Source organism: Vicugna pacos, chromosome 14 (assembly GCF_048564905.1).
Source record: "Vicugna pacos chromosome 14, VicPac4, whole genome shotgun sequence".
Lineage (NCBI taxonomy): Eukaryota > Metazoa > Chordata > Mammalia > Artiodactyla > Camelidae > Vicugna > Vicugna pacos.
Genome location: NC_133000.1, coordinates 6,204,700 through 6,230,318, shown reverse-complemented (window position 1 = coordinate 6,230,318; position 25,619 = coordinate 6,204,700). Strand labels below are relative to the sequence as shown.

General features: G+C 49.4%; 1 protein-coding gene and 1 long non-coding RNA gene across 3 annotated transcripts in view; one reads left to right on the top strand and one right to left on the bottom strand.

Annotated features, from left to right (window-relative positions):
* Positions 1 to 230: 230 nt before the first annotated feature.
* Positions 231 to 25,619, bottom strand: part of ALOX5AP (arachidonate 5-lipoxygenase activating protein) — a 62,876-nt gene continuing 37,487 nt past the window's right edge. The window contains exons 3-7 of one of the 2 annotated variants that reach the window (XM_031684650.2): positions 23,514 to 23,638; positions 17,192 to 17,291; positions 10,338 to 10,408; positions 6,871 to 6,952; positions 231 to 702 (exon numbers count right to left, since the gene is read on the bottom strand). In XM_031684650.2, coding sequence (XP_031540510.2) covers positions 540 to 702; positions 6,871 to 6,952; positions 10,338 to 10,408; positions 17,192 to 17,291; positions 23,514 to 23,583 — 486 coding nt within the window. In that variant the 5' untranslated portion in view covers positions 23,584 to 23,638 and the 3' untranslated portion in view covers positions 231 to 539. The remainder of the gene's footprint in view (positions 703 to 6,870; positions 6,953 to 10,337; positions 10,409 to 17,191; positions 17,292 to 23,513; positions 23,639 to 25,619) is intronic. The other variant, XM_072976077.1, reaches the window with a different exon arrangement.
* On the top strand, positions 17,562 to 18,678 carry LOC140685480 (uncharacterized). The gene is made up of 2 exons (XR_012058718.1): positions 17,562 to 17,621; positions 17,927 to 18,678. It is a non-coding gene; the product is annotated as an uncharacterized lncRNA (long non-coding RNA).

The following is a 25,619-nucleotide window of genomic DNA, read 5'->3' as shown; positions in this document are numbered from 1 at the left end:
TCACGAAAAAATTCAAGTAATACATGAAAATATAAATAAATAAAACTTACCCCCACACCTCTTCACCCAGAGATAATCAATCACAGCTGACCACCGGCAACCTTCCAGGCATGTGTGTGTGTGTGTCTGTGTGTGTAATTATAGCATTTTAAAAATTATCATTAAGGAAAACAAACTAGTTTATCAACCATAGCAATAGACCCACAAAAAACTCAACCACCAGCCTCTAACACGTGTCTGCATTTTATTTTATTAAAACCCAAATCTGATCACAAAACATCTTCAGAAAGCAGGGCAAGTCAAGAAACACACAGAAGGGATCTGAAGAGCGAATCTGGGGCCATGGCCATGTGCAGGGGGCGGGGCTGACATGCAGATGGTCTCTTCCAGGAAAAGCAAGGTTAACTCAAGCTGCAAAGCCCAGAGGGTGGTGAGATTTACAGCTCTCTAATGAGGAGCTGCATCTTTTAACGGGTTGAGTTATGGTGGCTTCTAGGTATTGATTAGATGCGCACAGCCACCCGGTGTTCGGCAGAGAGTCAGGGGATGAGAAGGAGAGGGCTGATGGTGGTAGTGATCGTCTTTATGTAGTTTCTAAAGTCGCTTCCAAAAAGGAGGATGAGGTAGTAGTTGAAGATCCCAGCGAGGGACATGAGGAACAGAAACAGGATGATGCGCTTTCCAAATATGTAGCCGGGCGTGCTGCAAGCGAAGGAAAGGGAAAGACTGTAGAAGCAGCACAAATGACACCAATTCAACAAAAAACGTTATCACTTTGAGATTCACGGGGTTTAAATTATAGCCCCTCTTACTCAGGAATGCTCCATTTGTTTCACATGAAGGATGGGAGTGTCTTAGCTATTATTAGTGGTTGCATCTACCTCAAAACCAAGTTAAAGAGCCTCAAAATCCATCACCATCAGGGCGGCTCTGCTCTAGGGCTCTGCAGTGCTGTCAGGACTCCGGCTCCTGATGCCGTGAAGGTGGTGGCTTCTGTTGGTCATCAGGGTTAGGACTGCGGATTAGGAACCAGTGGGCTCCCTAAGACCCACCCCACAGCTGCTCCAGGGGCGCCAGTAAGAGCCTTGCTGGCAGCTGTGTTTGATGTAGGACTTGCAGTGTCTCCATGTGAGAAGGGATGGTTTATATGATCCAGGAAGGCTGGTGGAATCTAAGAGGTGCTTTGGCATCTGAGGGCTTGATCGAGTCTCCTGAGGCTGCCTGGGAATAATTTATGTTCACACTAATGAGAGCTGGCCCCCAGCGACGGAAGGCAGGCCCTTACATTTTAAGTGAATCAGGGGAGGGAGACTTTTTAGTCCATTCATCTTCTCACAGAGGCTCTAAATCCTAAGCTGCTTAGACAGAGCATCAGCCGGGGTCAGGAGGCAGCTCCCCAGTGACACGTGACCACCTCGCTGTGCACAGCCAGCGGCCGCCCAGGCTCCCCGCCTCCTCTGCCGCTTCCGTCTGTGTGGCGCTAGTATGTTTGGAAAGTCCAGCCAAATGGGTCACTAAGGCTGTTAGTAAGGCAAGGGGACCCTTTGGCAATCAGGAGGGCCCCACGAGAACAGCCAGCTCATCCAAACCTGTGCCTTAATGCTGCTCAGCCCATCCTGCTGTAATCAGAGAGCAGAATGTGGTGTCCATTGATTCAACATTAAAATCCTTTTATCTTTTTGCAAGGGACCCAAAGATGCATCACGTAACTCCTAATCTTCCTTTGTTGAGAGTTTGACCATCATTGCACAGCTGAATACCGACCCCCTCACTCCTAACAGTGTTCCAGGACCAACCAGGGAGCTTGATGGAAATGCAGTCTCCCAGATCCTCCCCAGATCTCCTGCATCAGAATCTGCATTTCGACAAGCTCCCTCTGTGACTCACGGGCACGTCAGAGTTTGAGGGGCACTGCCAGCCGAGAGCACCCTGCTCCTTGGCCAGCTGTGGTCCTTTCTCCTTGGTTTTCTGTTCACAGTCATGCTCGTAAAGTGAGACAGTCTGTCTCTTTATTGGGGAAAAAAGTTTGGTCCCAAAAGAGAGTGTTGTGGGCTGAATTCTGTCCCTTCTCCCCACTCACATGTTGAACCCTGGCACCTCAGAATGACTGTATTTGGAAATCAGGTCTGTAAGGAGGTAACTGAGGTAAAATGCTATCATCATAAATAAAAATTAGGGTGGACCTTAACTCTCTATAACTAGTATTCTTGCAAGAAGAGAAGTTTTGGACACAGGCACGCACGAGGGTAGACCACGTGCAGACACAAAGAGGAGATGGCCATCTGCGAGCCAAGGGCACAGGCCTCAGAAGAAACCAACACCGCCGGCACCTTGACCTTGGACTCTCAGCCTCCAGGACAGCGAGAAAATACATTTCTGTTGTTTAAGCCCCCCAGTCTGTGGCATTTTGTTAAGGTGGCCCTCACAGACAAAGAGAGAATTACCTGCTAATGTTGGTAAGGAAGTGGAAAGAAAGTAAAGGAGTCTATTTTAGCCAGAGAAGAGAGGCTTCAGAGAAATTAAACTGTTAAAAGTCAAATATTGCAGTGGCTCAGATTTATCACATGAATGGGGCCACCATATGCTCATTACAGAAACAAGGAAAAGTGATTTGTGAAGCTATTTCAGAACATGCTCAAGATAAATCTGCAGTGAAGGATGAAACAGGAGTGCCTTCTGATGAAATAGTAGTGTTCTGGATTTGGGCAGGGTGTTTCCAAGGACCCAAGGCACATCTCCCCTAAAGGACATGGGGCAATGGTGCTTTAATGCTTCCAAAACTCAGCACACACCCAGCATGTGCAAGGCTAAGTGTGAACGGAGGTCCCCAGCTCCGGCCCTTCATTCACTGCACTTTTAAGTCTCTCCAGCTCGGAGACGGGCCATGGCCCTGGGAGGTGGGCCTGGTGTGTGCAGATGCCTGCCCCAGACCCAGCAAAGCCCTGGAGAGCCTGACATGAAGCAGAGAGCAGAGGAAGAGCCAGGGGCCTCAGTGCACTCGCAGCATCGTTAACCTTTGAATTACCAAGCTCTCTCTTTTGTTTCTAAAGGTTGATAAGCACTTCTCTCTACATGGGGTGGGGAAGGTCAGAATTGAATTATTAAGCATCTGGAGGGGCCAGGTGTTTTATATCTGTGACTTCATTTAATTCTCAGAACCCTTCTGTGAGGTATTATTATTATTAACCTGTTTTCCAGGTGGGGAAACTGAGAGCAGACAGGTTGAGTGATTTGCCTAAGGTCACACAGCCAGGAAGAGGCCAGGGTCCTGCTCTTCCTACCACGCTGACTTCCTGGGGCTCCTTCAGAGTCTGGAGACTAGGACTTGGTTATTAGTTTTGAAATAAGCGTGCCCTTCACACACAGCATACAGCCCACGTGGAAACATGGAAGATGCGATATGCCGAACAATTCCCATCCTGAATGTGCCCGAACCTCCTAGGAAGAGTTCCTGTGGTGTGGGGTAGGTGATCGCGGGCATCCAGAGACCCGAGTTCCAGCCCCATCACTGCAGTGTGGCCCTGGCCAAGCCTCCAAGCCTCCCCGCCTCACACAGAAATGTACACAAAATAGGAGTAGAAAAGAAGACCTTGCAGTCCCTCTGGCTTTAAAATCCTGTTCTTTTCAATAAAGAAATAGCACTTTCAATCTGGTAACTTCTAAAGGGAAGGCAAATGGTAAGATCTGTGAGGGCAGATACAGCCTCCTTCATTTACTCCTCTCCAGTAGATCAGGTTCCCCATACTTATTTTTGAAATGAATGAATCATTCTCAGAAGAGAAGCACGAACAGCTTTCAGTGATTCTCCAACTCTGAAGTTAACCTGAAGAAGTCGTTAAGTTTCAGATTCCTGCAGCCCTGCCTCAGAGATACTGGTTCCATGAGTCCAGGGTGGGGCTCAGGAATCTGTTTTTAACATGCACCCCAGGCAATTCTGGTGCAGTTGGTTGGTGGGTTTCACGGTGGAAATACCAGCCTTGATGCCCATGTACTCCCCCCAGGGGCTCCAAAAGTAGCAAGTTTGTCTCCCACCCCTGGTGAAGTAACCTTATGCTCCACTTACTGGCGGGCGGGGGCAGAGACTCTGACATATTGATGCTAAGGGGAGAAATGGCTGTGAGGGGCCAGTTCTTTTCAAAATTGTGTCCATGGTCATTTCTGTAAGTTCACTATTTTGGGTCTTGCCCGGTGCCCCAGATTCTGGGAGAGCCCGGGTCTCTCTGAGGGCAAGGGCTCCGCTGTGCTGACCGTTACCGCCTCACAGCTGCCCCCGTGCCTGTTCAGAGCAGGTGGTCAGTAAAGGCCCTGAACAGATGCTGAGTGGACCGGGGGCATGGACAGTGAGGAGAAGGTGGGCTTGGCTGACCTGGGTTCACCAGCCTCGAGTTATCAATCTTTGCCCACCCAGCAAAGAACTTTAAATTGCAAAGAGGAATTTAGTGGGTGCTCCGACAGCGGGCAGCACTCTAGGGGACAGGAAGACAGAGCAGCCTAGATGCCAGGTAGGTGACAAAAGGCAAGTAAGTCTTGTCATGCCAACTGCCATTGAGTTTGGGCCCAGATAGTAGCTCAGAATGAAAGGAAAAGAAACTAAGATTCAGTGTAGTGTAGTTATGTATGTAGTAATGCTGCAGTGTAGTTAAGGGGGTGCAGATGGCCTCATCAGGACAAGGAGACAGGGGTCAGGATGTAGGATGAAGGACTGAGAATAAGAGCCACCAACTTCTAAAAGGAAGAGGGGACGGAGCTGTCAAGTCCTTGCAGAGCAGCCTGGAGCCTGAACGCTGAAGCTCTGGTGAGGGAGGTACATCAAGGAATGACTTACCCACCCACAGGACCAAAAATGACTCTGGAACTTCTCCGGTGGGCAGGGTCAAGGCAACTTCTGGGCAGGAGCAAAAGCTATCTAGTGGCCAAGGAAGAAAGTCTTGGGGAAGGAGCCTGTTAGTGAGGCTAGGGACCAAAGCAGAGCCCACGGGCATGACGGTGTCTGCAGAGTCAAAGGGTGACCCAGACCAGGGACAGAAGGGGGACGGGGGAGGAGGACATTCCACGACAGAAGGGAGATTAGCAAGTAGTTTCTAGAAGGCAGAACTGAAAAGCCCCTTGGCCTGACCACAGAGCCCCTTAGGCTATATTTTGATGAAATTAGAATCAGACACTTCATCTAGCATACAGCACTCCTACTGCTGATGGCTGCTCCGAACGCCGTGTTAGAAGCACTGTGGGGCCACGTGTGGTCCAGCAGGAAAGAGCAGCAGGACTGGGTAGTAATGAACGCTACGGGTGCAGGCGTCGGGGGAGGGTCCGGAACCAGCACAGGCAGTGGGCTGAGGGGCCTTGGGATGGTTTTACTACCGCCTAGCAGGGGGGACCAGGGAGGGACTTAAGCGCTTAGGCCATTTACATTTCAGTGAGGTCCAGAGAAGCGTCAAGTTTTAAGTCTATATCCGTTGTTTACTTCTTGCCACCTCTTGTACATTGGCTAGTAGTGATTAAAATGACGAGAGCCTCTGGATGATGGACATATTTTGTGATGCCTCTCAGATGACCTCAGAATTAAAGCAACTTGAAGATCTCAGGCAAGGGGTGATGGATGAAGAGGAGACCGGTGCCTGGGCTGAATCCCTGGGTCCTTGAAGGAGGAAGCCAGTAGAGGGAGCCAGCCCAGGAGAGCAGAACCCTGTCACTTCATCCATAGACACTCCGTCTCCTCTGACTCTGGACAACAGGTAAACCTCTGGGGAAAGGCTCTCCAGGGTAAAAGAGTATGAAGACCACCAAGGACAGCTTTGATAAGGGTAAGAGAGAGAATGGAGTTGTGGTTTGGGAGGATAAATAAAAAACGCCCCCAGAGAGACAGGAGGGAGAGACAGGCTTAGGGGAGGGCGGATGGGGGGACAGCCACTTTCTCCGGCTGCAGCTCCCCCTCAAACCACCCGAAACCACTCAGCTTCGCAGGCTCCCGGGCTCCCCAGACGCAGTGCTTTCACCTGCCGATCTCCCGGGATGTCACTGCCTTTGTCACGGCTGAAGGACGCTCTCTCAACGGAGAGCCCATTATCCTCTAGAGAAGGGTGCTATTGTGACAGACGGAGAGGGATGTGAAATTAGACAAGGGGGAAGAATGGTGGGGCGGCTGGGGTCAGTGTGTGGGCGGCAGGCTCCCAGAGCATCCTCCTGGCCCTTGGAGCCCTTCTGGTACACTGGGAATTCTGATTGCTAAGGAACTGGTGGCACATTGTAATTCGAACATTTCTTCTGTGAGTGTTAGCATTTATTCTACTAACATCCAGACTTCCCAACCCAGGTCTAGTCAAAGTACCACTGCCGCTCTGGGCAACGTCTGTAAGCAACACGGTGCTGGCTCTCTCCATGTCCTCTGTTTGCTGCACGTTATTTTACCCTACTTTCTCAACATTCTTTCTGCCGGTCTCCGGATGATGTGTTACTCAAGAGAACTTATCACAAGGTGCAGGCTTTAGTTCTCATTTCTCTAGGCAAACAATGACATGTTTCACTCAAAGAAGGCCTTGGGGAGCCAGACACAGAACTCATTCAAGCCCCAGACTCTGCAGGGTGGGAGTGGAGGATGTGGGATTGCAGGGAACGCGTTAAAGCATCCTTTGTGAGCCCAACAGCATGTAGAGGAATTTTTTCATGGGAAAACCAGTCAAGTGCCCCAGCTGCATTTTCAGAACCAGCAAAGTCCAAGGAGGAAAGGATGAAGGCTCCTAGGCAGCTCCGCCCTCCAACCCCACATGGTCCCACAGGTTAACCGTCGGCATTAATGGTCTGTGTGAACGATCCCTCCTTCTGTTGAAAAACTGTGACTCCCTCCACGGTTCTGAAACAGCCCCAGGGGCCTACCTCTGAGTTCTCTCTCCCAGATAGCCGACGAAGTACTTCTGCCTCACAAACAGGTACATCAGCCCAGCAAAGGCGGCAGGCACTAGTGGAGAAAGGACAACACCCGTGTCAGTGTCACAGATGCCAAATGATGCTGCTGGCCCAGCATTAATACAGTCATTATGCTGTTGACGCTGGTCACAAAATCCAGCAGAGGCCTCGGGTTCTGACAGTCGGGGCTGATGGGAAGCTCAGCAAAGAGCCTCGGGCTGGAAGAAACCAAAGACCTTTAATGATAGTCGTACTTCCTTGTGCTGACATCATGGTGTAGTTTACAGGGTGTTCTCATACCCCCTGTCTAACTGGGGTCCTCCTCACATGGCTGGTATCATCTTTCTACTTCCAGATGTGGAAATATGGGCTCCAGTGGTCAAGGGGCTTGAGTAAGGCCGTCAGCTGGGGTGTGTGTGTGTGTGTGTGTTTGGGAGAAGAGCTGAACTTGAACCCTGAGCCCCGCTCTGAGTCTGGTTCTCTTCAAAGTACACCCTTGACCTGTGGGCCTCCCGGACTCTCAGCGCTTGATCTTTTCTGAACAGATGCCACCGTTTAGGAACCATCTCTAGGGAAAGAAATGCCCCTTGCATTCCAGCCCCGTGAGGAATATCCACAAGCCAAATGACCCTCAGAGCCACGAACTTGAGCTGAGAGTTAGAAAGCCCAGCTCCACCAGGACTGTGACGACTGGGAGCCAATGCTTAACTAATTCTACTTCTGGACAAAGGGCTGAAGACAGCTTCCCTACCGATCAGGAATTATTATGAGGCTGAAATAGAAGTATGGGTATAAAAGCTCTTTGAAACCCCCCAGCATTATTCAAATACCAAATTAAGTGCATCGATTGAGTACTTTTTTGTGTGCAGGCACTGCCCCGGGCCCTTTGGGTACCTGGGTCTCTGATCCTCCCAGCTGCCTGGTAAGGAGGACATTACCGTCACCACTTGACAGATGAAGACATTTAGGCTCAAGGAAGTCCACTTGCCCAGAGTCACCTACCAGATCAAAAGATCCCCAGGGGTAGCCATCTCTGGCTGGCCACCGTCTCTGTGCCCGGCACAGCGCTTGGGACATACAAGCTTACAAAACGTGTGTCAAATGAGTGACTAAGGGTCAGTGAGGTGGACCAAGAAGAGGCAAAACTTGATACTAGGTCTGTCTGATTTCACAGCTTTATCACCACCACCAGCCCATCAATAACAACGTTTATGGGGGGAGGGTGGAGCTCAGTGGTACAGCGCATGCTTAGCACGCATGAGGTCCTGGGTTCACTCCCCAGTACCTCCAGCAAAATAAATAAGTAAACAAATAAATCTAATTACCCCCAAAACAAAAACAAAAACAAAACAAAAAATAAATTAAATAAAATATTTTTTAGAAAAATAACATTTATTTACTTCTATTGGGTGGAACTGTATGAAAGCGCCACTTTGTGGATCAGACAGAGTCAGGTGTCAGCAGTTTTATATGGTTCAATCCGGTGTGTGTCACGCACTGTGGCAGGGGCTTCAAGCACACTGTCCCAGTCATGCTGGGAACAGTTATTCCTGTTTTACAAATGGGGACACAGACTAGGAAAGGTGAGTAGCATCCTAGGGTCACAACCCAGCAGTGAGTGTCCTCGGAGGTGCCTCCAATCTGTCTACCCCCAAAGCCCATGTTCACCCATGACTCCCCCTTGCCTCCCCCAATACTAGTGTTACGTGGCAGATAAGAAAACAGAAGCACAAAACTGCTTGTGAGGTTTGCCTGTTTTCTGAAGGTCACAACATCGTCACCATTCACAGTTCACCTTGGACAAACTTTTTCCTGGTTGGTCCCTTCTGGATGGCTCTGTTCTAACTTACCGGCCAGTCTCTCTTCTACTGGGAACTAAACTGAACATGAGCTGAGAGAAATCAGGGTGCCAAGTGGCTTAATTCATTGCCTTCTTGGAGGAAATGGCACCCACCTCTGGTGTGGCCTGGGCTAAAATTCAATCCAGGGTCTAAAATTCTCAGATGTAAGTAAGTTCCCCTGGGGTTTGGGTTCCTGCTCTATAAAGTGATGGGTTTGGGCTGGAATGATCTCTGGGGCTCCTTTCACCTAAAAAATCCTACAATCTGCCATATTGGTAAGAAATGACGGTTATAGAACAGGGGTTAGTGACACTTTTGTCTCCCAGCAATGCCAGCACTTGTTTTGGCAGAAAGTGCATATTTCCAGGGCCCTGAGGCCCCTTCAAACCCTGTTTGTTTTTATCTAACTAGAACAATTCCACATTCATCTATACCAAGTATTATTCAAGACATGAAAGGAATCATAACTCCTACAGTAAGTGTAGTTTGACTTGGTTTTTCAAGTCATGCCAGACATGTTTCTTATTTAACTGAGGACAGAAAGTGGGAAATAAATGGTGAGCTTACAGATCGCCTTCTGGTGCACAGGAGACGGCCACATGGTGCTCCGGGAGTGGCTTCTGCTACCATCCCTCACCTCTCTTCTCCACCACGGTACCTTATTCTTTTCCTTCATGGCGCGTCTCACTCTTGGCAATAATGTATCCATTCCCTTATTTTCTGGTCCATCTTGCCATCTGCTGTGTGCTCTACCACCATCTCTGTTTTATTTATCACTGTGTATCCAGGGACAGGGCTTGGCACACAGTAGGTGTTTGATACATATTTTTATGGAAACGAATAAAGTAGGAGGATACTTGTGAAGGAACCCAGGATTTAGCCTGAAAGACCAGGGCTCCCATCCTGGCTCTGTCATTGGCCAGCTGAGCATCCTTGAACAAGCTACTTTATCTCCCTAAATCAAAGTGTCCTCAAAGGTACCAGGGGGAAATAATTCCACTCTACCTACTTTATAGAACAGGTAAGAGGGTGAAGGATGAAATCGTTCATCAGAGGACACTAGTGGCCTTTGCTCATGCACTGCTGGGCCACTGTGTGGAAGCCGGCCAGGTCACGCCAAGCCTTCACCAGACACAAAGCCAGTCTCCAAAGGGGACCAAAAAGACTCTGATTTCCACAGCATTTTAAATCAACTCTGGGAGTCAACTTGCTGTAGTCAAGACTGTGGGCTGCTGATAACCTGGAAGGCTGGACCCAGGCCCGAAGGAGGACCACCAAGCCAGGCGCCTATTAGCAGGACAGCCAAGTGACAGCCATCCCAGAATAGACCCCTCAGGCGCTCTCATTGATAATGCCCTTGTATTCTGAGTCACACTTAGCCTTAAACCTGCCCGTCAGCACTGCGCTCTCCACCAGCCGCTGGGGAGCAGGCGTTAGCAATGCATTACCGCACCCGCTCTGTGACCTCTGGAGGGCTCTCACCCCTCCGGGGTTTCACGGATCTGAGCTGGAGGTCAGGCAGTCTTTTCAACAAAAAGCCTGCACTCAAACCTCTTCATTTCAGAAAGAGAACACACAAGGAGAAGCCTGGGTTACCTTGGCTGCAGAGAAGCCCTGCGCTCCACAGCATGACCAGGAAGGTGGGGTATGCATCGACACAGTTTTGGCTGTGGAATAAATAAACAAGGAGAAAAATCAGAAGACAGGGGACTGCAGTGCAGTCTGAAAATTACCTGAAAGGCTGAATTAACAATCACCAGCGCTCAGAGGCACAAACTCCATTCATAATTCCACTGACATCTACCTGATAAATGGGGCAGCGGCCACATCAGAAACAGACAGTGGTGGAAGGAGAACACATGTTCAGAATCCATTTACTCCCTTCCTCGGTGAAGCCCATCAGAGACCTGGTTTGTTGATGGATTCGCCTTGGCAGGGTTTTCACTCCCAGTTATGCCAAAGCACTTTTTGGAATTGAAAAGTGAGCAACGCAGACAGCAAGGCTGGGAGGCAGTCAGGGCTGGGGCTGCAGGGAAGAGGGATCCAACTCTAACGAAAGCTTTATGTCAGACACACAAGTCAGCTCAGACATGGGGCCAAGCCGAGGAAGGAAAGGCGAGCTTCAAGCATGAAAGGAACCAGGTTGATTCAGAAAAGCCGGCGCTCAGAAAGTTATCTTGCTGATGGAACAATTTCTGTGTGCAAGGCTCAGTCCTCGTCTCTGTGGAAGGGGCTCTCAGGCTGGCGTCTTAACACTTCTCGTCTCCTTTAAACTCACGCAGGACACGTGGTGACTGTACGAGGTTTCTGTGGCTGCCGGGGCAAGTAGCCACAAGCTCAGTGGCTTAAAACAAGACAAATGTATTATCTGGAGGTCAGAAGTCTGAAATCGATCTCATTGGGCCAAAATCAAGGTATCAGCATGGCTGCATTCGCCCTCTTTCCTTGCCTTTCCCAGCTTCTAGGGATCTCCTTCATTCCTTGGCTTGTGGCCCCTTCCAACCTCAAAGCCAGCAATGGCTGATCGTGTCTTTGCAACACCAGCTCTTCTGCCTCCTTCTCCCATGTTTAAAAGACGCTTGTGATCACACTGGGTCCCACCCAGGTAATCTCTTTGTCTTAAGGTCAACTGGTCAGCAACCTTAATTCCCCCTTGCCATGTAACATCTCCTATTCACATGTTCCCAGGATTAGGATGTGAACATCTCTGGGGGTAGTTACTCTGCCTACCACAGTTAGTCTCATGTTTCAGATGAGAAACTGAATCTTGGAGAAACTGAATAACTTGCCCAGGGTCACCCAGATGCAGAGTAGCAAAGCCAGGATTCACACCCTGGTCAGTATGATTCTAAAACCAGGTCTGTTACCTCCTCGACTCTACAGGCACACCTTGGAGATACTGTGGATTCGGTTTCAGACCAATGCAATAAAGCAAATACAGCAATAAAGCAAGTCATATGGTTTTTTTTTTGATTTCTCAGTGCATATAAAAGTGATGTTTATGCTATGCTGTAGTCCAATAAGTATGTAATAGCTTTATGTCTAAGAAACAAAGCAAATATTTTATTGCTAAAAATTGCTAAACTATCATCTGACAATGCAGGGTTGCCATAAACTTTCAACTTGTTAAAAAAAAAAAAAGAAAACAAGAAATACAGTTTCTGTGGTGTGCAATAAAACAAGGTTTGCTGTACTAAATTAAATAGTGAGTGTCCTCCTGAGGAGTTTACGGTCTAGATCAGGACAATCAAAATGCACATCCATGGAAAAACATGACAAGACACAGAAGCAGAAGCGGGGGGCAGTGCAATAGCCTGGAACGGGCACATGACGAGTATTCAGGCCCCGACCTGACATTAACCAGCTGTTTGTCTTTGGCAAAGCAAGCTCTCTGGACTTAGTTTCCTTACCTGTAAAACTAAGAGACTAATAATTAATAACTCTAAGATCCACTTAAACTCTAAGAGTCGATGGTCCAATGTACTGGTTCCCAAGGTGTGGTTCATGGATCAGCAACATCAGAATCACCAGGGAACTTGTTAAAAATGCAAATATTAATGCCCTCCCCAGACCTACAGGCCCAGCAATCTGTGTTTTAACAAGCCCTCCAGGTGATTCTGATGCACACTCAGGTTTGAGAACCACTGGTCTAAGGTCATTCAAACTATCTACGTAAAAGCAAAGATGCAATTTAAATATATTTGGCCTTTCATCCAAACTCCTTCCTTGGATTCTTCATCTGGATCCTTCTTGATTTCATACTGATCATTCTCCTCCTAAAAGTCAGTCTTGAACCCTCGCTCAAATTGATGGGGTCTCACGATTCAGCTGGTAGCACTGAGAACTCTGGAATGACCAGCCCTTGGTCCGCCCCCTGCAGAGCACCCAGAGAGGCTGGGCCGTTAACTCTGGCCATGCAGGCCCTCATGTTTCTCTGACGGTCAAAAAGTCCTTTACTGGAGAAGTCAATGAATGGAAAAGGTAAGAGACCAGTGTATCCTGTCCTGGGATACGGGCACAAGGGAGGCAGCAGAGCTCTGCTGACCTTGCTAGGTACTTCGGAAGCCCAAGATTTCCACTGACCTATGGACACAATAAATGCCAAAGGGCAGGAGCCCCTTTCAAATCAACCATTTGGGAGGAAACACTTAGTGAAGAAACAAGCCGCACAGTGATAACTGTAGCAGCCACTAAGCAAACAGGAGCATCACACCTCTTCTTACACGTTATTAGAGACAAAACTGCAGCCTCAGGACGCGGAGAACGTGATCCATCTCCCAGCTCAAGGAAACTAGAGAGAAAACTCCTTTTTCTGTAGTTGAATGATGTTCCATGTCTGATGGGATCTAATACCTGACGCTCCAACAGTTTGAAAATCTGTCATTACCAAAGATCTCCCTGCTTCCTCTCATTCTCATACTTCTGTTTTTGTTTGTTTTGAAGTACTGATTTTGTCTGGGTGATGCAAAATTTTTAAGAATTCTTTACTGTCCAAGGGATCTGCTCATAGAGAGAACTGTCCAGTGACTGGACACATTGGATCAGTCATTCAGGCATTCCTCCGTATTAGCTCAAGTCACCACGGTCCCTGGTAAAACATGGTCTGCCTGGAAGGCAACAAAACTCTCCCAACACTAAGAAAATGGGCCTTTTTCTGGATTATGCCCAGAATATACCCAGAGTCCTAACTCTCACTCTGGCTCAAGCTAGGCGCCCTCCCCATCCAGGACCTGTGACACGTCTGCCATCCAAAGCTCCATGCACACATGCCCCTCCTTGACTGTGGGCTGCTGCAGGGCTGAATTCAAGCAGCTTTGGTCAGTGACACAGCTGCCTCTTGGGGCCCAGAGGATGCCTGTGTGTTCTTTAAAGTCACAGAGCCCAGGTCCAACACAGGGTCTACTGCTTTCTGACTGTGTGATTGTGCGTGCATTTCCTAGCCTCCCTGAGTCTCAATTTTCTCATCTATTAGAGGTGAATGGAGACGTGAGAATTACCTCCCTGAACTGCTATCAGGATACAGTGAGATAAAGCCGTGCCTGGCTCGTACTAAGCATCCAGTAATGGTGGCTGTTACTCCTCCAGCCGCCTCCTTCTTATAACCCCCAGTGGAAATGTCTTTCCTACTGACAAAGATTATTCTCCCAAATATTCATTTGTGCCATTTTTTTCCTGCAAGACAGAACTGACAAACTCATTGCGTCTGTCATTTCTTGAGGTCTAACAATGAGCTACTCAGCAGATCTGGCGACAATTCACTGTGCTGTGTTCAGTTAGGCGCACTGTGCTGTCAGTGCTTTTATGGAGAAAAGGACTCATTGCGATTTTCCCTTTCATACTTCTCCGCCTTTGGGAATGCGCTATAGAAGCACTTAATGTTTTGTTAGTTAATTTGGGCTCATTGAAAATAAGTAAAGATCGCTAAGAATAGTAATAGTCTCAATACTAATCAATAGTATCAATGTAGATGTGTCCCCTTGAAATAATTCAACAATCCACGCTACTTAGAAGTGAGTCTAGAGTGAATTCTGAGAGGTGCAGGGGAGAAGACCCCTCAGGGTGGCATTTACTAAAATGCATTTTGTGAAACACTGTACCTTTGCTATGCTCTGCGAAAAAAAAAAAAAGGAGGGGTGTCTGTACTTAAATGAGACCTCGCCTTCTTGGAAAACCAAGGATCACAGTGTCTTTTAGTACTTTAAAGGTTCTCAGCAGTCTCGCTGTACAGAACCTGTTCTTCCCTGTGCCACCTGTTATCCGCCCGCACGCTTGTAATCTATGGGGCACATTTTGGAAGATGGCCCATCTCCAGAGACCCATCTTCTCTCTGCCGCCTGTGCTCACCCGCTCTCATGGGGAAGAATCTTAGGTCAGTTAACGGAGACTTTCCTCCAAAAATCAAACTTCGACTGCTCTGGCTGTGTTCGTCAGCGGGGGACAGGGCTTTCAACTATGTTTTAGACACATGAACAGAAAGTCAAGGTCAAGATCCTTTTAGTTCTCAAACCCTGACTCAGGTGTGCTCTCGAGGGAGCTGGGTGGTGGGGCAGCCCATTCACCGACCCGAGTATGAGCTGGGGTCCTCCCCTGGCTGGGACATCTGTTTATCAGCTGTTCTCAAATCTTCAGCTACCTATATCAGCCAACAGTCACATTTTATGCTGAAAAATATGCATCAGGCTTTTCAGTCCCCCAGCACCATTTATTCTTCATGCTATTTTCCCTTCATACGGTCTCTAAACATTTATGATCCCACACCCCATCAACCAACAGTTTTGATTGTGCGGTCCTATGACAGGTATATTTGTTTATAAATTATGTACACACAAGACTCTCAGTCTGTATATTAAAACTGAGTCAAGTTTCACTTCCTGATTTTTAGATTGCAAGATTAAATACATGTTCTTTTCGTCTTGGACCCCATGGCTCATCTTGCACCCTCCTTGGCGTTTTGGAGTCTCCTGGAGAAGCAAGCACTGGGGATGACTTTCTACTGGACTAACACTTCACAGGAGCTTCCTGGCAGAGGCGAGCAGACTGGGAGCCCTGGCTTGGCCGGTAGGCAGCAGCCACTGCGTTGATCAGCAACCCCTTCCACGGCCCACTGCGGGCACACACAGCGCACCACTCGCTGGGTCAGGGAGGAAGCGGTCTTTGTAACAGAACCACAGCCATGTCTGGGTAACCTTATCTTACAGAAAATTCTCCTCCTCCCCCTACCACTGCCACCTAGTTCCTACCTCTCCACAGCTCTCTCTCCTCCCCTCAGTCTCCACCCGGTCTCTGGGATGGTAAGTGTGAGTCACTGGGGTTTGGGGAGCAGGGCTGTAGCACCCCCATAGTGGGGACCCCTGGGCTGCACCGACCACCCATCGCTCTCCTCCAGTGCCTTCTGCCCTCAGGAACCCCATATTGTTGCAGAACTTCCAAGCCACCTTTCCAGATGACAGCGCAGCCACCACCAAGCGGCACTAACACAGTTTGGAGGCTGGCGGTGGGGACTAGGTGTCAGCAGCACAGTGGCCTCTTAGATGGAGAGCTAGTTCACTCCTGGGGGGCCTGGCAGAAGCCAGACAGCCTGGTCTGCTCCGTCTCTCCTTCACTGCTGGCAAAATGGAAACGTCGCCTCTCACCAGCCCTGCCCCACTTCTCCAAACTGGACGAGCTGTGTTCCTAAGAACACAATGGAGCTGGTGAGAACGTAGTGATCTGGGCAGAAAAAAGCAGCTTCTCCCAAACCAGTAGAAGAGTATTAACGTGCTTTTCGACTCCGTTTCCAGGGAGGTGGTCACGTCACCCCTGATCGAGGACACCATCTTGGCCCCTCTTGCACGTGGATGTCTGAGGGGACGTCTCCCCCCTCCCCCAGCAAACAGCGCGGAGACGTTGATGTGACCCTAGGCACTGTCCCTGCCCCCTGTACATGTGAACATCTAAAAAGGCTTAACTCACATCTTTAAACTTCTCCCATTGATTCTGAGGGTTAATACACTGAAGATGGAAATCTCTCTAAGTCATTCGGGGAAGGATTTCCTTGCGATCAGACCACGCAGGAGTGCTGGGTCTGGGCGGGTGAGGTGGGCAGGAGACAGATGGATCGTATTCTTGCCTTTCTAAAAGGACATTTTTGTGTGGCCATGACTCCCCCTTTGGAAGGATCTCTGGTGACATCAAAGTCACCTCCAAGCCGAGACTAAGGCCAGCTCCTTGGCCAGCTCCTTGCTAAAGCCTTCCTTTCTGACAGGCCCCCGGCCACAGGCACAGAGAAGCAGGCGACATGCCACTGGCTGAATCATCTGTGGAAACGCATTCGGCAGAGAGGAAAATGAGTGTTTGAGTAACATCCTTTCGGATTTGCATCCCAAATAGCACCCACCTCCTTTGCAGAGTTGTTCAGGTGTTTTCAAACAGCTTTTTATTCGGAAGTAAAGGATGAGAGGTGGAGAAGCAGTTGCATAATCCTCCCACTCTTTCTCTTCTTGTTCTGGTTGCTTAAGGAGACCCAGGTTAGGAAATGCACTGGAGCTCCCCCTCGGACTCCGCCGAGGGGCAGTGAGGGCCGCTGAAGGCAGGCTGTTGCCAGCTGGTCCCGCCTGTGGCTTCTGAAGCCGGCTGGTGAGTCATGGCTGGTTTTCATGAAAGCACCTCTGGACTAACCCCCCACCCCAACCCTGGCCAGGAAGTTGGTCAGTGACTGGCTGTGGAGGTCACTCCCCAGCCCCCACCCCCACATCCCACTTTCTTTAAGCACCAGCAGTTGCTAAGATGATGAAGAGTGTCTACAGAGTCTCTGATGTGAAGTTCAGCCTTCCCTGGGAGCCCCACCTCCCTGGCCTTCAGGAGGTTGGCCCAGGCAGACATGTGGTCTCAAGATGGCCGCCACTCAGGCAGGGAAGCCCTGTGCCCAGGCCCCTTCTCTGTAAGTCAGAAGTGTCAGGGTTTGTACTCACTTGGCAGTGTAGACCCGCTCAAAGGCGAGTGTCCCCGTCCTCTGGAAGCTCCGCCCATTATGCGTCTTGCTCTCATGCTCCACCTTGTGGGCAAAGAACCCTGCAGGGGGAAGGTTTGGATTTGGTTTGTAACAGCACGTTCACGAGCCTGGTAACACATTATTTTACTAGCGTGTTAAATGTTTCCTTAACTGGACCTCTACACAGCCCTAAATGTCCTCTGTCAAATGTCACTGAGCAAACATTTATTCAGGAGCTACTCTTTTCTGATCACTGTGTTTGGTGCTGGTGATGCAACAATGGTGAGTGAGACATGGCCTCCACTTTCAAGGATCCCACAGTTGAAAGAAAGAGAAGCACAGAAAGTACAGAGGGACTCATGCTAAGATGAGACTGAGAGACAACATGGAGCTATCAAGGATCAAAGAGGGCAAGTTAATTCAGTGTTTGGGTCACAGGATTCCTAGAGGAAGTGACATGCAGGATAAAATCTGAAGAACAAGTAGGAAGTGGCCAAGCAGATGGAGGGGGTAGGGGACAGGGAAGAGGTCATGCCACTCTAGTGACACAGGTGAAGACTCAGAGGCAAGAACCTCAGTACCTCCAGCTTACTGGGGGGGAAGGGGTGCAAGGGAAGGGGTGGGGAACCTGGCAGAACTGCAAATGAGGCCAAAGAAGTAGGTGGTGAACTGTTCTTTCAATGTCATTTCTCTGTTGTCACTTGCCATGTGCCAGACACTCAGCTTGCATCTGAGAACGGAACAGACAAAGAGCTTTGGCCCAAGGAGCTTATGTTTTGAAGAGGATACAAGCAGAGGAGACAGACCACACACAGGAAACAAAGTGCAAAAATTAAAACTATACAGTGTGCTGGGCTTTGGGCAGAAGAGACAGTGTAGCATGATGAGGGCCATTGGGAGTACTGGACGGGGTGGCCGGAGGGAGCCTCGAGGAGAAGGCAGTAAGAGGGCCAAGCTGGAGAAGATGGTGGCTGAGAAGTGCCCACTGGACTTAGCAGTGTGACCGTGACCTTGACCTTGATGAGAGCCACGTTAAGAACTTCGGAATTTATTTCCATCTCAAAAGCAAGAAGGAGCTCCTGACAAGTGTAAGCTGAGGAACGGCATCGTCAGACAGCCACTCGGTCTTTAGCACGGGGAGTGTTTAGACGGTGAGACCCAGGATGAGAAGCAGGAGGAGCTGGTGAGGGTGACCCCTGTGGGATTCAGAGATGCCGAGGAGGCAGAATCTGTCTTGTCTGTAGACTGCACTTCGGGGGTAGGGGATGAAGGTCTCTCTCTCTCCCCACCCCTCCTATTTTTCCCTTGAGACTGCTATTTCAAAAGTGAAAAAAGGAAACGTGTGACTGTCAGGGATCCACTCACAGGATTCCTTCTCATCAGCTTCACATGAGCCTCCTCAAAAAGACAGGAGAAAGATGCCTTATCAATTGCATACATGAATAAAAGCCTTTGTGTTTTCCTTTCTGGAGCTGTGCCCGTGTTGAGCAGAGCTGCAGGGCTGGCTTGTGTGAGGGGGGTCTACCCCCCGCAGATGCGCTGGTAGGCACCTGACTTATATTCCTTTACTGGGCTTTGCACCAGCTCTGGGAAGTGGGCGGTACCATCCCCACTTTGTAGACAAGGGCATAAGGCTCAGGGAGGTGAAATAACTTTCTCAGAGTCACTCCACTGGGGAGCAGGGAAGCGGGGATTGGTACCCCACTGTGCACACAAGGATATGTTTATCCCCTTACTGTCACACTGAGGCTCACTGCAGGGATTCCATCAGCTACACAGGGTTTAAGTATCCAACAGTCCATTCTGAATGTCTCTTCTCACCATAGAAGGCAGTGGAAGATTCTGATCATTGTCTTCCCAGAACCCAAGGTGACATCCACTGCCTCTAAACATGTAAACAGGGACAGTATTAAGAAAGGCAGAGGTGATTTCTGCAACCAGCTGCACAACATGGTTGTACTTCTCCGAGTCCGCCTCTCCTTCCTCTGCTTACTCAGAGAACAAACTCCTTCCTCTTTTCCCAGGCTGGCCCTCCACCTTCCATTCTGACCTCATTTCTGCCACCATCTTCAGGTCTTTGTTCATCAGTGTTTGCCCCATTTCCAGAACATTCAGTCTCTATTTTCTCCTTCTCTTTACCTTCGAAACACACTCAGATCTTTCCCACCCTCAAAATGAAACAGAAACAAGCCTGCCTCAGTCCAGTATCCCACTAGGGTCTCCTTCTCTTTCCTCCTAAGCTAAACTTGAAAGAGTTGGGTCACCTGTGCCGACTCCTCACCGAACACTGACACCCCAACTTCTATTATCCCGGACCATATTACAGAAGCTGTGCACGCAAAGACCATTCTCACACCTCTCTTGGCCGGCTGCTAACATCCGGCCAAACCAGAGAGACAGAAAGAGACACAGAGAGAGAAGGCTGCAGTCATCGCCTAGAACCTACCACATGCCGGGCTCCGCGAGTGACTCTGCCTGTGTTGCCATCTCAGGCAGTACCTACAGCCACCATGCATGGAAGGTATTAATAACGCCACTTCTCCATTGAGGAAACTGAGGGTCAGAAAACTTTCTCAGGATCACATTAAAAGATCTTGAGATTTTTAAGCACCAAGTTAGTATGAGCCAGCAGTGTGACACAAATCCCCAGAAGAATAACTCACACATGGATTATTTTAATAGAACTGATGTCTGGATCTCAGGAACAGTTTCCCCACGCAGAAAACACCTACCTGCATCTTAGAAAGAATGTGGCAAGTTGGGGTGGGTGGTGGCGGGGAAACTCAAGGACAAGGGACTCTGGAAACTAAGTCCCATGAGAAATACGCTGAAGAAGGGATGTTACAGCTGGTTTTGTAAACACAGAGGCAGCAGGCACAGGTGAAGCTTTTTCAAAGAACAGACGCAGGACCAGTGGGTAGAAATTACAGGACAACAGATTTCAGCTCGTTACAATAGAGAACTCCCCAAGTTGTGTGTGTGTGAGTGAATGAATTTGCAGCAGTGTGCACGGCGGAGATGTCTGCTCTGTGGAGCAGGTTTGAACCCCACTTTTACCACCCAGTAGGGGATTGAAAGATACAAACTATTATGCCTAAAATAAACCACAGTAATATGTTGTACAACACAGGGAATAGAGACAATATTTTATAATAACTATAAATAGAGTATAACCTTTAAAATTGTGACTCTTGTACACCTGTAACTTTACATAATTTTGAACATCAACTATACTTCAATAAAAAGTTTAAATACATTAAAAAAAAAATCTCTGCCGTCACCATTCAGGCTTGCAGGCGAGGCTCAGGGTCCCTCCCCTCAGCTCACCCTCTCCTCCCAAGCTAACTAGCGTGGCTTCCTGTGGAAATCGCTTTCCCCTAGTCTGTGTTTCCCAGGCTTGCTTCACATCAAAGCTACTGGCACCTTGGCCTAAGAGGTCGGGAGGCTCTCCGGGTGCTGTTTGTTGGAAAAGCACCTTTCTCCTCTCCCTCAGAAACCGGACTTTGGTAGTTCTGGTCCAGTTTTCTTGGAGCAATGTACTTTAAACTTGTTCTGTGTTTCCAAATCTGCATTTTGCTGGATCAAGTTGGAAGCGGGCCACGAGTTCAAAGATCTTGATGACGAAAGAGGGCTTGGGAGGCAGAGGAGGAAGTGCCACCGGGCAGGCGGGCTCTGGCCTCTCCCTGGGGAATCAGGCTCACACAACGTACAGAGTGCAGAGCTCCCAACACCGGCACAGACACTGGACTGGGCTTCCTTGTCTTAGGACAAAGTGCGCAGTGCCTGGCAACAACATGTAAACAGTTCTTAAAACCAACAGGAAGGGTTTGGAATGGAATTGGGGTATGGGGGAGGGCCAGAGAGAGAAAAAGCACAGTTTTTGCATATTTTCTGAACTCAGTCAATAAGGTAGCTCTATGATTGCAACATTGAGGTTAATTAGAATTGCAAAGAGAGGTTCTGGACCTACATTTGGACCTTTGTGTTTGCCTAAAAACTCATGGTTAAAGCAGGCAGAGGTGTTGTCTCCCAAGTCATTTGAATTTTTCTTGCTCCCCTGCATGAGCACATTTAACAGTTAGAAACAAAAAGTCCTCACAGGGTGACCTCAGCATCGCAGGAGCCCTGCTCTCTGCCTCAGAGCAGGGTGTGGCTTGTCCTAAGCCCTTAAGGGGGACCCAAGGGCTCCTCCTGTGGCTTTCAAAGGGCAGCAGTGTGTCCCTCCTCCGAGCACGGTGGGATAGCTCTGCAAAAAGTCACTCTGCCCACATGTTGCCCTCCCTGCTCACGGGGGACTGGGGAGGGACAAAGGCCGTGATGTAGGGGCCATGCTGTCAACACGGATATATACACACACCCTAGTCGTCTGTCTGCCCAGGGGGAAAGTCTCAGCCCAAAGCTGGGCCAGACTTGTCTCCCCCACCGAGAAGCCTCAGCGGTGCATGGGAGTCTGTGGTGAGGCCACTGCGTTCCGTCACCACCCGTCTTAAACGGCTGCTGAAACACTGTAGTTAAAACCCAGACACATGGCCATCTATCATCTCTCCTCCCCTTGTCACACTCAAGAAGAGGACTTCATCTCCTTTGCCGAAAATAATTAGAAATCTCATTGTCCACCTTGGGTCTGCTCAGGGTTTGCTGAACCTCTACGGAAAAGCCCAGGGCCCACTGGACAGACCAGGGCCCGGTTCTGGTGTGTCTCAGGAGAGGTGAAGAGATCCAGTTTTCACAGGCGGGACCCCACAGCTTCCCCTACTCAGCTCTGAACTGAGAGGGAGCTGCTCAGAGTGGACTCAAACTTCTGCTCAGTCCCATCTGCACGAGCGGCTGAGGGGACACTGGCTCCTGTCCACTGACACGTGTCAGCCAAACAGATGGATATGAGGGGGGAGGCGGGGGGTGGGGGAGCCTACACAGAGCTGAACAAGCAGTGCCCGCCCACCCCCTCAAGCCTCTGCCTCCGCGGGGACCAGGATGGCCTTGCAGGCTTCCTGCTTACCTGCCTGCCCACGTTTTCCCACTGCCCTTTCCTTCTCGGGAGGCAGGAACCAGAGCTGCCTTGTTCACTGCTATATCCCCTCGGATGCAGGACCCTTCCCAGACAGAGCGGGGTCCCTGCTGTGGGTGTCTGTAGGTTGAATGAATGAATCCCTTGATAACTGACAAGACCAAGGAACCCCTCTCTGAGCTGCAAGTCTATTGTGTGAGATTTAGTATGAAAATGTTCGGATCAGAAAGCTGCCAAGGCTTGTTCCGTAAAGGAGACATACTCGGAGTGTGCAAACTTGGGCCTCTCTGGTGTGGGGCAGCCAGGGGAAGCCTTGCTCTGTCTGTGTCCAGAAAGCTCATCGCCAGCCTCTATCCACACTCAAGTTGAGGGAAAGTATCAGAATATCCTAAATTGATTGCATGTCTAGTTTTCCAAACTGTGAGAGTGTGTGAACATTCAGGAACTACCATTAAGGGACAGAGCTGCCTTTAGTAATTTCTCTCCTTTTTTCTCTCTCTCAATAAATGGAAATCGCAAAGACTCTGGAGAAGCTGATTAAAAGGAGTCTGAGGCAGTCCTAACTCAGAACTTCTAAGAGAAAGTTTGACCCAGTCCTGCCTTTTTCAGCTGTAGGTACCTTGCTTTGTTTTAGTGACAGCAGGGCAAACAGAATTGTCAACTTGCAAACAAGAAAATCATCCTCGCTCTCGCTCTCTGTAAGTATATAACGCCTACAAAAAATACTTCCAAAACTGCACGTTGCCAGAGGAAGAGAAAGTATTACAAAGAACATGTTTCTACAAAAGAAAAAAAAAAGCAATACAGAGGTAAGATGATGATAAGGTGAAATCCCCCTCACCCCATCCGAATTCCCTCTTTTCTTAGCCTACAGGTGATGGGTAACCCCTGGTGCACTGAAGTCCGCCCAGCTGCACTTAGTAAACGCCAGGGTCCGGGTGGACATGTATCTGACGGTCCCTCTCCAGGCTTCCTGCCCTCCAGCCAGTCTCTGGCCATAGTCATTAACAGCTGAAATGCTGATTGCAGACGCTTCAGTGTGGGTGTCGGTGCAGCCTCCAGCTTGCTGCCCCGGCTCTACAGATGTGATTAGTCATCCCCATTAAAGTGAAAGACTGGGAAGGAGGGAAAATCCCAGATTCACACAGAAATGCACACACCCCTAGATTTTCAAATAAAGATCCAAATACAGAGAAGACAAACGTGTACACACTCACGCACACACACAAGTTTGTAAGCCTGACTTTCAAACAACTAGAAACAAAATCCACCCCAAGGGAGGGGCTTCCCTCACCGTTCTGGACCACGCTGATGAGGGTGACGATGGCCAGCAGGACGATGTTGCCCAGGGTTTCTTGATCCATGTCTGTTTCAGGCTCCTGGCAAGGACCGCTCCGCTCCGTGGCACCCAGCCCCGCACTGTGCAGAAAGGGGAAGTGAGGGCTGAGCTCTGCCTTTCATCATTAGAATTTCCGAAGGTCCCAGCACAATTACAAGCCGCCTTCTTCTCCTTTTTCTCTTTTTTAAACCAACCACCAAAGTGCCCTGGCTCAGCGTGTCCTGCCAGGAGAAGCTGGGCTCCGGAGAGGGGCAGGAGAGGAAGAAAAAGTGAAACTTGTTTTTTGTCTCTAGAGCACCAAAAAGATCTGCCTCTGGAGTACTGTCTTTTTTGTTCCTTGAATTCCCGGGGGAAAAAATAAATCCTTAACACATGGCAGAGTCCGGAGTAGCAGCTACATAATAAGGCCTGGATGAAAGAATGAATGAATGAATGATGCTAAGGGGATGGCTGATGTCTCCGTGTAGACAGGAAACAAGCAACGAGAGAATTAAAACTAAACCACAGAACTTAAATAAGGAACAGAAAGGGGGTCACAGGTGACCCCTAAGGAAAACTTCCGCACCAGAAGGATTGTTAAACCGTGTAACGGGCTTCTTGGAGATAATTACTGAGACACTTTCCTGGAATCTTCTTGGCATAACAAGAGGAGAGAGAGAGAGAAGGTGTAAGTGGGAACCTGCTGGGCGAGGTAGGTGGTGGCCTGGCATTTTACAGGATGGCTTTCTCCGTGTAAATGGCAATCCCTCGGAAGTTACATCGAAAATGCAAGATTCCTACAGACTCAGCAACACTTGGCAGAATTTAAGGAGGGCCTTTACCAAAACCTCACTTGGAAAGAGAACATTGCTCACTATACTTGGCAGCAGCGGGAGCTGCATCTCAGTGTGGGAGAGGCCAGCGTGGGGAAGAGATCACACAGGCCTCACACCTGGAGCAGCCGAGGCCAGCTTGAGTGAAAGAGGCCCAGGGAGGTCCATGCAGGCAGCATGAGGAGCTTGGATGCTCAGAGGCCAGCAGCAAGGGCGGTCCTGGCTGGTCTCCATGCTCTTGGGAATTCTCCGAATGCCTGGGGGCACTTCACCAAGTGGGGAGTCATTGTGAGATTAGTTAGGACTTCAGCACTAGCAAGCCTTGTGCATCCACCTCAACAAGACCTCATCTGTAAGTTCCAGGGAAGGCTTCGGTCCCAGCAGACAAGGAGTCTGGTCCCCATAAAGTTAGCCTTTCCAGTACTCCTTATGTATCAGTGACAATGCGTCACAAGTGAAGGCCAGTCCCCTTGAGAAGTACCCCAGCTACAAACAATAGAAACTTAGCTCAAACTCGCTTGGGCAAAAAGGGAAATTCACTGGCTCAAAGAATCTAAGCAACTGAACGACCAGGCATTGAAAAGAGCAGAGATGAGGTTGGGCCTCTCAAGCAGGCTTCTCTCTCTCAATGCCTCTCTTTCTCTCAACTTTCTCATAGCTTGTTCTCTCTGCAGACCAGTTTTCTCCACACAGTGGAAAATGTGTCCACCTCCAACTCTGGAGTTTTACACCTTACAGCTCTGTCACCTGTAAAGGGCTGGTTTCTCTCGACGAACTCTTAGGACAATATCCAGGTATCCATTCCTAGGACAACCAGATGGCAGGAAAATGAAAGAAACTGGTGGTTCCATAGTCGTCATGCGGTTGAGGGGGACAGTTCCCCAAAGAAAGATGCGGGGAGTGGTGGGGAGTGCTGGGTGTGCCTACTGTCTTGCTGTGGCTGTCCACGACTTATAATTCCAGATTAAAATGCCCAGTTTTAAAGAACTTCCTCTGTCCTACAGCCTGACAGCTTAAAGGCTCATCCTGATCCCCTTCCGGCGTGAGAGTTTATTTTATGGTGCTGTGCCCAGGGTCTGCAGGCACATGGAAAACAGCACCGGTGGAATCCTACATGGTCAGCCCAGGAGGCCTGTGGAAATCTTGCCAGCTCCCAGGAAATGTGGGGGACCGGAAGATGCAGCCTCTATTGCTGGTTTCTCAAGCCTCAGGAGCCCCGCCAACGGGGTGGGGGGATGCCCAGCCACCT